The sequence below is a fragment of the Bufo gargarizans genome, chromosome 6 (genome assembly GCF_014858855.1).
Source record: "Bufo gargarizans isolate SCDJY-AF-19 chromosome 6, ASM1485885v1, whole genome shotgun sequence".
Taxonomy (NCBI): Eukaryota; Metazoa; Chordata; class Amphibia; order Anura; family Bufonidae; genus Bufo; species Bufo gargarizans.
The window spans coordinates 111632202-111645036 of record NC_058085.1 but is presented as its reverse complement, the minus strand read 5'-3'; the positions used below and the strand labels follow the sequence as shown (position 1 = coordinate 111645036).

The following is a 12835-nucleotide window of genomic DNA, read 5'->3' as shown; positions in this document are numbered from 1 at the left end:
TTAAAATAATTTCCGGAGAACCTCTTTAATGGCCATTTCCTGTTAAAGAGAAACTGTGGCTTGGGCTGCCCTCTCTGGGAACTGTTTATGATAGAGGGAAAAAAGCTGAGCTTGGTGATATATGGGTTTATAGGATTTGGAGCAGTGAGACAGTGAGAGTCCTGCTGATCTCACCCACACACAATGATTGACAGCCTATTTGTAAACACTAATACAGGCAGAGCTGTCAATCACTGTATGTGGGCGGGTTAATGAGGACTCTCACTGTCTCTCCTAGGAGTCCTGTCAGGCTTTACTCTTTTGCGCTGCTCCAAACACGATAAACCTATATATCACAGAGCTAAGCTTCTATCTCTCAGTAATATCCTGCTCTCAGATAGGGCAGCTGAAATCACCTGACCGGTTTACTTTAACGGGAATCTGTCACCCCAATTTTGGACAATTATTTATAGTAATACATAGTAGTACAGATAAGGAGTCCAGATCTCTATTTTTTATTTTCCTACTGCCCCTCGTTCCTCCACTATTATGTACAGTAATACGTGAGTAGTACTGCAGATAAGGAGTCTACATCACTATTTAGTATTTTCCTACTTCTCCCGGTACCCCCACTGTCAGCACTCAGAGCTATGCTGAAATACATTGTCAGGACTGCTGTGCACAGGAATCCTCTCCATTATGTTAGCACAGCACAGCAGTCCTGACAATGTATTTCAGCATAGCTCTGAGTGCTGACAGTGGGGGTACCGGGAGAAGTAGGAAAATACAAAATAGTGATGTAGACTCCTTATCTGCAGTACTACTCACGTATTACCGTACATAATAGTCCAAAATCAGGGTGATAGATTATCTTTAAGCAACCACACAGGCAATATTCCTGCCCCTGTTTGTGGCCACTTTAAGCCTAAGTCCCAGTAAGTGTAAGTGGAATCTTTGAAGACGTTGTGTGGATGATGGTGTGCTCACAATCTGATGGTTTTCATTTTTATTTTTAGCTACCTTTATGCCTAATTATAACCACTTATGCGCATAAGCTATTATGCCTCAGTTCTGCAGATGTTTCCTTCCCTCTACTAGAATTGTCTTTCTTTTGTGACATTCAGAATTAGATGACATTAGAGAAAATAATGGAAGAAGCAGGTGCACGTTCCATTCAAGAAGTCTCCATTATTTCATAGCATTACCTGTGAAGTCTCAGAGCCCTTTTACATGGATCATTTGGAACAAACAATTATATGAACATTCATTTTCCTGATCAGTGATCCATGTAAAGCTGGTGCCAATGATCTGAAAAATAAAGAAATGCTTGATTGCCTGGCGATCGCAACTTGTACGCGGCATTACAAATGCTAATTTTTTTCGTACAAACAGATAATGCGCTGCCACCAAATGAAAACTATATGGGTGGGGGTGAATGATCGTATTAACGATCATTCATTCTGACGCTAAAGATAATTGCTTCATATAAATATAGGTAATTGAGCGCCAATTGACATGCTGTTATCATTGATCAGTGGGCAGAATATCAAATACCCTAACACAATCTTTATAAAGTAGTGTCATAAACATTTTATGGACTTCACGCTAGCCACACTTGGTGAATTTCTGTGACCTAGCATACGTTCTTTATTAGAATTGATTAAAAATAAAACTACTGCAATATCTGACAATTTTCTGTATCTGTTTTGTTGTAGAACATGAAGATCCGCACTATAACTGGAGACACATACTGTACAAAGTCTGGGAAGAAATTTTCTGGACAGTCACTAGAGAAGTTTGTATTGATTGACTGTGAGCACGTCATTGCTGGTTCCTACAGGTAATATCACTAATTAACTTTTTATGGAGTGGCAAAATTATACTGCATGTGATATTCTTAAAGGGGTTAGCCTATAATTAAAGGGGTTGTCCAGGTTCCAGAGCTGAACCCGGACATATCCCCATTTTCACCCAGGCAGGCCCTGATGCTCCGATGCTCCCCTGTATCGCGCAGGGCAACGGCTGTTTGTTTATTTTTTAACACTGCTAGGCAGAGGCTTCCGCCTAGCAGTGTTCCCAGTGATGTCACTGGCACAGATGGGCGGGGTTTAGCACTGCCTTAGCCATTTTACAGACTAGGGCAGCGCTAAAGCCCACCCATTAGTGCCGGTGATGTCACTGGGCTCACTGCTAGGCGGAAGCCTCCGCCTAGCTTTACTCATGAAGAGCCCGGTACATCACTGGATCTCCAAAAAAAGCCTTTGCCCTGCGCAATTCAGTGCAGAGCAAAGGAGATCATCATGTCAGAGGGGCTACCTGGGTGAAAACAGGAATATGTCCGGGTTCAGCTCCCCTTTAATGTAAAAAAATAAAAACATACATCAAATAGCACATCCTCTTTCTAGCAAAGCTAGAACCAGCCCTGTACCTCACATGGATCCAGAGATCTCTCCATTCATTGCTCAAATTGCTCTTCTAGATTTATTTCAGGCTGGCAGCTGAGAGGGTGTGCTTTTCTTAGGGAGTGTGTCCATTCTGTTGCAGCTCTTTCCCTGTAAGAGTCAAAGAAGATAGGACTAATTGCAGTTAAAGGATAAAACTGAGCATGTGCATCCACCTCAGTGAGGTGGTCAGATAAAAAAGGTAATAGACAAACAGAAGGTGGCGCTATAAAAATTCATTTCAGTGAATAACTCATTGGCTATAGAACATTTTTAATTACATGCACATACAGAAGTATTCAGATCCAGGTGCTGGTATGAAAAATGTACAATGTTTTTCATGGGACAACCCCTTTAAGCCAAAACTATTTAGTTACCTATAGCGAAACATGTCCAACAAGCCGGGTCATCTCAGCTAGTGATTTGTGTCGTAGCTTATATTGTGGACAAAGTATACATGCCTGGGGGAGAAATGTGCCTAATTATTGGGCCCCATGCATATGGTAAAGCCACGTACATGGACCATGTATGACAAAAATGGAGTCCCAACAAATCTGCATTACGGTGCAGGAAGCATTCCGTATACCTCTGTATGGTGCCTCCATCAGTCACTTTGTTCTTCCATAGAGCCAATGCTTTTAAGGGGGAATACCTCCTTAAAGGGGTTATCCCATCTTAGACAATGGGGGCATATCGCAAGGATATGCCCCCATTGTCTGATAGGTGGGACCCGCACCTACAACGAGAACGGAGCCGGGGATGGTTGTGGCTGGAGGACCCCGGGTTTCCCAGGGTCCGACCACCACCAGGCACAGCTCCCCGCCTCTCCCATTGAAGTGAATGGGAGCGCACCGCACATGCGCGGCCAACGCTCCCATTCATTTCTATGGGGCCGACGGAAATAGCCGAGCCAGCGCTCGGCTATTTTCGGCAGCTCCATAGAAATGAACGGAGGGCGGCTGCGCATGCGCAGTGCGCCCTCCTCCACTTTCTCTGCTCCGTTCTCCTTGTAGGTGCGCACCCGCACCTATAAGACAATGGGGGCATATCCTTGCGATATGCTCCCATTGTCTAAGATGGGATAACCCCTTTAATGCAGGACGCAGTGGTGCATACAATTATGTTCTTCCTTCACCGATGTCATATGAATATTTGAGATTTTGAAAAAATGGTGTCCTTCTATATGAAATAAGACCCACAAGAAGGTAAAAACAACAAACATGGATCCCTCGCAGCTGCTTTCTGGTTGCAGCTTCAGTCCCCGCTCCTCTTCACTTCCTCTTCTCAGGCTCAGCGCACCGGAAACGGCATGGTCTGCCTGCTCAGCCAATCACTGACCACAGAGGTGACTCACATCAGCCAGTGATTGGCTGAGCAGTCAGTCCAAGCTATTTCCGGCATGTTGAGCCCAAGAAAATGAAGCTAAAAGGAGTGAAGACCAAAGCAGTGGCCGAACAGCAGCCGCGAGGGATCAGTAAGGTGAGTACCCACCATTTGTTTTTGTTTTTTTCCTATCCAATACCATTTTTATTTAAAATGTTTGCACCAGAATTCCCCTTTAAGGTAGTTGAATAATACTGATTTAAAATACAATATGTAGGTCACCCAGTGGTGGTGTTATTTGTTACCCAATTGTTAGATCAAGCCAAAGTAGTGGGTTACAAGAGGTGTAATGGGTAGCCTGGCTGGTAGAGAATCCCTTACATGTGATGAGACTTGTGTGAGGCTTTTTGTGATTTTTTTAGTTTTTTACTTTTTTTCCCATGAAAACCTATTCTGACACTTATTATTGTCTTTCAGTTTCAGCTGGCTTTCGGGTCACATCCACAGCAATATGGCAACCTACTTCAAAGGGAATATAGTGGAAGAGTTTGACAGGGAATTCCGATGTTTGTATGCCGACTCACTAGAAAATGACTACTTTTCTAATGTGGAAAATGAAAGCAGTAAGTCATTTGGGCCTACTCCTACAAGAAGCAGATTTCAAGCTGTGAAAGTTACTCCTCAACCACCTCTAGTCCTTGAACGTTCCTTCCCATCTGACAGTAACTCTAGTTCCGACAGCCAAAATAGCATAAAGACACCACCCTTTGTAAATCACCAGGCAGTCACTGTGATTCGGGAAGAGAAACCAGTAGTGTCAAGATATTTCCAAAGGAACTCCAATGATAAACATGATGAGAGACTTAAACCAAAAGTGGAATCACCCAAAAACCAGAGGAGACCGTCCGCTCCTTACACCAACCAAAATAACCTATTGGTCATGCAGAAACAGGCATTATCAAAGTCTACCCCTGATCTGATCGATTCGCCTTCTCTCATTAGAGCCAAGTTTGAACAACCTCAGAATAAACTTCTACTTCCACAAAACAAGATGTCCCCAAGAATGAAAAGTGACGTAGCGCTAAATAAAGGAACAAATTCTGACCGCACTACTGCAAATAAGACTCCTTTGGCTGATATTAAAAGGGAGGACATTAGCCATGATTTTAAAAGAATGACCCTTGGACACAGTAAATTAGAACTTATCAAAGAAGCTAATAACAGGTTACTAGAGAATAAAGTGTTCAGTCGCTTTCAGGCTCAGCCGTGAGCTCTATGACGTAACAGTAGGGACTTTTGAAGATGGCAACATTTTACCCCAGTTTGGTAAATAATGTGTGGCGTCATGGTGCTCTCTGCCAAGGTGGCTTGTTTTAAGAGTTTGAAATCTTATCCATCATCTCATATTGCGCTTAGTGGACTCTAAATATAGTATATTCTTTATTATGCAATATGTTCTATAAAGTATTTATTAATGATCTTTGTGCCAACCTCATCCATCTACCCAGCTAGTGATGGCTTTGGAATGCCAAGTCTGGAAACCCAGCAACCCCTACCTGTGCTCTATAAAAAGTGTGTGTCCTATATAGCAGGGAGCTTACAGGACAGCTTACTACATCGTAGGGCTGGGCGATATGGCCTAAAATCTAGATAACAATATAATTTGAAGCATGTGTGATATGACGAGATATTGCGATATATTATTTTCTTCTGTATGTATACAAATTACAAAACACCATCAGCCCCATGCCATTGCCACCATCATCATGTGTCCACAGCCAGTGCCATCAGCCCCATGCCATTGCAACCATCATCATGTCCCCCAGCCAGCGCCATCAGCCCCATGCTATAGCCATCCACCCCCGGTAGATTCAGACCCCTGCTACTGCACGGCTGGCTGATGAAGTCCACAGGAGACGGGCCGTGTCTTCTTCCCAGCATGCACTGGGAGGGACCTGACGTCACACACAGCGTCATCCAGTGCGCTGACGATGTGTGAACGCAAGGCCCTGCAGCGCGGTGCAGAGTCGGGAGGCCACGGAGCGGTGAGAAGCTTCTTCAATTCACTACCGCTCCGTGGTTATCTATCGCAATATGGCGATATAACTAAAATCTATATCGTTGGCCGAATTGATGACGATATTATCATATATCGTTTATATCGCCCACCCCTACTGGATCGTAGTCAGTTTTTTGTAACGTTGGCCCTGGACGGCGATAATTGAAGCAAATTAAAAATAATGATTAACATTGTAATCAGCTGGATTGGATTTTCTACCCAGTATGTGACCAAAACCTATACATGTATGATACTAGTCGCTGATCAGATCTTATAATAGGGGTATTATTTGCATTTCTTTTATACCTTTCCTCTGCATCTAGTCATTTTGACCTGATTGTCATTAATTGCATGTCTATGGGCAGCTTAAAGGGATTCTGTCAGCAGTGTTGACCATGCAAAACTGCTGACAGCACTACATGGGGGCTGGGGACATCAGCTTAAATATAACTTTTGAGGAGATTTTATCAGGAGCAGTGTGAATATGAGATTTTATTCTGCCAGGCTCTGCTCCTGCAAGTGCTCTGGAGGTAAAGCTTCACTGCGAAGTATTCTCTGCATTGAGATGCTCCACAGTTCCTCCCATCTGCTCTGAGTAATACCTGTAGCATCCAATCAGGAGACCACTATAGCTGAGGGAAGCGGCTATGAAACAGTGAACTCTACCTCCAGTGAACTTGCAGGAGCAGAAACTGGCAGAATAAAAGTTCATATTCACTCTACTCCTGATGACAAAGTTCCACAGAAGGTATGTATTTCTGCTCTCCCCAACCCCTACCTAGCATTGATCCAAACTGCTGACATACCATACTCCTTTTAATAAGTGTCAATTATTATTATTATCATGAAATATTACATTTTTCTCATAGGTCGAACAAAACACAACCATTTTTATTGCTGTTACCTACCTGTATCCCATATGCCCCATAGCATTTTTTTTTAAAACCCCTCTAAGGATGTTCACTTTATGTGTCCAGTTATGAGTGCACGTCCAGGAGCTTTGTCTAACCACTTGGATCCTCATACACATGGCAGACAGCATGATTCCCGCTACTGTATTGATATGGAACCAAATGAACACCAGGGGGGGGCCATAACAAGTAAGTAGCAGCGAGATCTAGATCTGACAGAGAAATGTAATATTTCATTGCGCCACAATTCCTTTACAATAACCACTGTCACAAAATGAAAGAAGACATTTACAGATCTAATTGCTGATATGAGAGACAGAAACTTTCCAACAGTGTAATGAATATTTAACCAGGGTGTTGTAGACGTAAACCTTTACAATAATTTATATTATCAACCGCACCCCCACGGGTGTGTATCCCAGCTGCATATTACCAGTCTGCTTGCTTGTAAAATATTTTAGACGCATCAAATGGATGAGTCACTGTTAAATACGGCAATATTTAATACCAGATTGCACCACACTTGGTCTGGACTGCTAACTAGCTAATGACTTTTATGTATTCTGTTATTCAATGTGTGTTACTTTTATTTAGGTCAAGTTCACACAAAGCATTTCACAATGGGTTTTGCAGGAGAAAATAGTACAAAGTCCTAGATGTTACATAAACGCCAATAAAATGTGTTCAACTATGCATAAATGGTACAGAAGTACAATAGGGAAGAGAATCCAAAGGGTGTAACCCATAAAAACTGTTCAGGGCACTCATGGGGGTGAGTGAGGGATGTGACCGTAGTCCAAGCCCCTTACTACAGAGTGTTAGACTGCAGAACCGCTGTCCTAAGTGACAGGTAATCGGGGTTGACCACATTCTAATAATAATTCCCAATACCCCATAATCTATATCTCACATCAAAGTTTACCCCTGCCACGTAGCAAGAGGCCCGCGGGTGCCCATCTGTGGGCTATACTCTGTGCTGCATCCATAGGACACAATATACAGTTGCAAGAAAAAGTATGTGACCCCTTTGGAATGATCTGGATTTCTGCACAAATTGGTCATAAAATGTGATCTGATCTTCATCTAAGTCACAACAATAGACAATCACAGTCTGCCTAAACTAATAACACACAAAGAATTAAATGTTACCATGTTTTTATTGAACACACCATGTAAACATTCACAGTGCAAAGTATGTGAACCCTTGGATTTAATAACTGGTTGAACCTCCTTTGGCAGCAATAACTTCAACCAAACGTTTCCTGTAGTTGCAGATCAGACGTGCACAACGGTCAGGAGTAATTCTTGACCATTCCTCTTTACAGAACTGTTTCAGTTCGGCAATATTCTTGGGATGTCTGGTGTGAATGGCTTTCTTGAGGTCATGCCACAGCATCTCAATCGGGTTGAGGTCAGGACTCTGACTGGGCCACTCCAGAAGGCGTATTTTCTTCTGTTTAAGCCATTCTGTTGTTGATTTACTTCTATGCTTTGGGTCGTTGTCCTGTTGCAACACCCATCTTCTGTTGAGCTTCAGCTGGTGGACAGATGGCCTTAAGTTCTCCTGCAAAATGTCTTGATAAACTTAGGAATTCATTTTTTCTTCGATGATAGAAATCCGTCCAGGCCCTGACGCAGCAAAGCAGCCCCAAACCATGATGCTCCCACCACCATACTTCACAGTTGGGATGAGGTTTTGATGTTGGTGTGCTGTGCCTCTTTTTCTGCACACATAGTGTTGTGTGTTTCTTCCAAACATCTTAACTTTGGTTTCATCTGTCCACAGAATATTTTGCCAGTACTGCTGTGGAACATCCAGGTGCTCTTGTGCAAGCTGTAAACATGCAGCAATGTTTTTTTTGGACAGCAGTGGCTTTCTCTGTGGTATCCTCCCATGAAATCCATTCTTGTTTAGTGTTTTACGTGTCGTAGATTCGCTAACAGGGATGTTAGCATATGCCAGAGATTTTTGTAAGTCTTTAGCTGACACTCTAGGATTCTTCTTCACCTCATTGAGCAGTCTGCGCTGTGCTGTTGCGTTGATCTTTACAGGACGGCCACTTCTAGGGAGAGTAGCAGCAGTGTGGAACTTTCTCCATTTATAGACAATTTGTCTTACCGTGGAATGATGAACAGCAAGGCTTTTGGAGATACTTTTATAACCCTTTCCAGCTTTATGCAAGTCAACAATTCTTAATCGTAGGTCTTCTGAGAGCTCTTTTGTGCGAGGCATCATTCACATCAGGCAATGCTTCTTGTGAAAAGCAAACCCAGAACTGGTGTGTGTTTTTTATAGGGCAGGGCAGCTGTAACCAACACCTCCAATCTCATCTCATTGATTGGACTCCAGATGGCTGACACCTCACTCCAATTAGCTCTTGGAGATGTCAATAGTCTAGGGGTTCACATACTTTTTCCACCTGCACTGTGAATGTTTACATGGTATGTTCAATAAAAACATGGTAACATTCAATTATTTGTGTGTTATTAGTTTAAGCAGACTGTGATTGTCTATTGTTGTGACTTAGATGAAGATCAGATCACATTTTATGACCAATGTGTGCAGAAATCCATATCATTCCAAAGGGTTCACATACTTGGGCCGATCCTCTACTGCATATGCTCTAAACAGAAAATGAACATGGACCAAAAATGATGGGTTATTGGGAAATATTTTTAGAAACTGCTTGACTGTGCTTTAATACATCATGTACCAGCTGCGGATAGCTGCTGCAAAAAGTGGCGACCATGCATTACTTGGACATGATGTGTCCCTCTTTGTTCATTTAGAAAGTTGGGAGGTATGCTATAGCATGTGGTAGCCAAGGAAAGAATCATAGTCGCCTGCTGGTAGGCACTTTTGTCCTGCATCCTTAGCTCCATTTGGCAATCTTCCAGTCCTCAGCTTATTTCCTTCCTGCCTGGGTATGGATGAGGTCTGAAGCCAATGACTGGCCTCAGAGGTGACAAGTCTGCAATCGGCACGTCGCTGCTGGGTCACATGCTGCTTAGGGAAACATCACAGCTTAGGCCAGTGAGTAGTAGCAGTCCATACACCGGACAGAAGTAAACATCCTGGAATAGCGCTTAAGGGTAAATACACACGTTCAGGGTTTATGTGCAAATTTTACTCTCACCATTGAAGTAAATAGAGAAAATCCGGTCAGGAAAAATAAAATAATTTGACATGCTCCGGATTTTAAAATCCGCACAGGAAGAAAATCTGCATTGTGTACATGACAATGTCAAATTCTCATAGAATACAATGTGCATGACCTACGGTGCGGATTTTCCGCACGGAAAATCTGCACGCAATCCTGATCGTGTGCACTTAGCCTTAAGGGGAGGTCCACAAGTGGCAGATTTCTTGCAGAATTTCCTCCAAATATTAGGGTAGGTTCATATGTGAAAGAAAATGTGCTCCATTCATATGAATAGGGCTGTGCATGGATTCTTACAGACCCCATTAAGATTCCGAAAATTCTGCAACAAACCTGACGCATGTGAATAGTGACAGGCCCGGCTTCTTTTCTGCTATGTAAATAGATATTTAATCCATGTGTAATATGTAGGAATTGGGGAACACCGGAAATATACAAGTTTATAATTCTTCTACTATATACAACCACAACGAATATACCAGTTATTTCTGAGAGAGACTTGGTTATTGAATATGTTTACGTTACTGGATATTTCTTTGTACAGTTTGTTCCCTAATAAAATATATTTATGCTGTGCGTATACCAATTTTTTTATTTTATTTTATGCTTTATAACGCTGTAAGGTTCTATTCACGTGGATCAGATTTGGTGCTTTAACACAGGAGTATTCTGGACAGTATTTTGTACAGAGGCGCCTGTCTTGGTTTTCACTTACAAATACTGACCAAAATACTGCTCTGTGAGGCGTTAGGGTCCATTCACACGTCCGCAAAATGGCTCCGCATGTGTTCCGCAATTTTGCTGAACAGGTGCGGACCCAATAATTTTCAATGGGGCCGGAATGTGCTGTTCCGTTCCGCAAAAAAATAGAACATGTCCTATTCTTGTCCGCAATTGCGGACAAGAAAAGGCATTTTCTATGAGAGTTCCAACGATGTGCGGTCCGCAAAATATGGAACGCACATTGCCGATGTCCGTGTTTTGCGGATCCGCAAAACACACCGAAGTGTGAATAGACCCTTAGGGTACGTGATGTTTAGTTTTTCTGCATTGTTAATGGCCACACAGTATTGCGGGTGTTGCACGGGCATTAACAATGCAGACCAACAAAACGGCTGCCATTGATTGGCTGCAGCAGTCACATGCTCCTGTGTCATAACAGGACCAGGGAGGTTTCTCTTTTTTTGGAACAGCTCTATTAGCATTTTTAACTATTATTTTCAAGCATTTTTTTTTATGATTAAAAGGTACCTGCACATGGTGTGTATTCTGCATGGACTTTTGTGCAAAAATCCACACTGTAATACTCCACCGGCTAAGTAGATGACACTTTCAAAATGTAATCTACAGACTGACGAAATTGTTCATTCGTAAATTGACCCCCCGAACACAACAGCATGTCAATTTATAATGGATCTAGAGCAGATGCCATGCAGAATATCCCCATTGACTTCAACAGGGAGGTGATTTCCTACATGAAAACTACAAGCCAGTTTGCGGCGAAGTTGCATCCATATCTTAAATAAAAAAATTATTCTTGAAGGGGTTATCCAATATCATAAACTGCACCCTCATGTGCCGGGTCATGTGCCGGGCCCCTCACAGGGAACATACTTACCCCGCTCCAGCTCCTTGCGCCACTCATGGTCCCTGGATGGTGGCAGACGGTGACGGGGACGAGCCTCCCTAGCGTCACCCGCGATGCTAGGGAGGCTCGTCCCCTTCCCCGCCTGCTCCCCCCTGACACCGGATCTTTTCATCTGTCTGCTCCATCAATTACATGTCAACACAACATGTGACAGCTACAGCCAACCACCGCAGTGATGACCTTAGTGGTGTCACATCACCGCTATAGCCAGGGATTGGCTGCAGCGGTCGGATGAAGCTTCAACATGTTATTGCCGGGACAAGAAGAATAGAGACCGGCAGGGACCAGGGAAGCATTGACACAAAAGAGGTAGGCAAAGTGAGGATTACTCCTTTAATCATGCGGGTGGACAACCACTGTACACGTGAAAAAAGGTATACTTTTCCTCATCAGAATTTCAAAAGTCCGGAACAGGAAACGTAGAAAGTGAGAGGTTATAAAATATATAATTACATCTGAAAAACTAGGCTCCCTTTTTTGAGTAGACGAATGGACACAGGCCTCATGCACATGGTGGCATTCAAGAGTCATACCATGCACATTTCAAACTGGTGGAGGTCTTTTGGGCAAAGGGGACCTCATCTGACTCTCTATGGCAGCCCCACATAGGAGAGGTGGTCGTACGTGCAACCAGCACCACATTGTATCCCTTGTGCACTTAACAAAGTTGTCCCACGGAAAAAATTCTACAGTTTTCAAACCAGCACCTGAATCTGAATACGTCTGTAATTGCCTGTAATTAACAATGATGTATAGCCACGGAGCTATTCAATAAAATGCACAATAATAGACTGAAAATTAGTTTGCAGAGCACGTCCTACCAATGTAATGTGAAAACCATGGACCTGGATGGCATCTGTGTTGTGTGAGGGATCCATAATCACTGACAAAATAAGGCCTGCATCCGTGGTGTCACCATGGACCGACGGCCCACGGATAACCAATGATGTGTGAAAGCAAATGTCTATGATTCACTGACTTGTAAAACAAGCCGTATGGCAGAGGGGTGTTTGGTTCCACCCGGATACCAGGACCCATCTACATCTCTGAACCTGAAACCGCACCGAATAACGCGTGCGCAGGAAATGAAAGAGTCTGACAAAGTGAACGCGTAAATTACTGTACTTGTTGCTGACTATGATTGATGATATTTGGATCCATTGCTGTACTTCATGATGGATGAAGCTTGGTTTCATTTATCAGGCCACGTAAATTCCCAGAATACGAGGTACTGGTCTGCTGAAAATCCCCATTTGACTCACAAAACACCAATTTACGACCAGAAAATTAGCGTTTCGTGTGTAGTGTCAGGA

The 12835-nt window shown here is 43.1% G+C and overlaps 1 protein-coding gene across 1 annotated transcript in view; it reads left to right on the top strand.

Moving 5' to 3' along the window:
• Positions 1 to 5221, top strand: part of FAM83C (family with sequence similarity 83 member C) — a 30911-nt gene extending 25690 nt beyond the window's left edge. The window contains exons 3-4 of the mRNA XM_044300033.1: positions 1695 to 1819; positions 4221 to 5221. Of these exons, the coding sequence (XP_044155968.1) occupies positions 1695 to 1819; positions 4221 to 5013 (918 nt within the window). The 3' untranslated portion in view covers positions 5014 to 5221. The remainder of the gene's footprint in view (positions 1 to 1694; positions 1820 to 4220) is intronic.
• The last annotated feature ends 7614 nt before the right edge of the window (positions 5222 to 12835 follow it).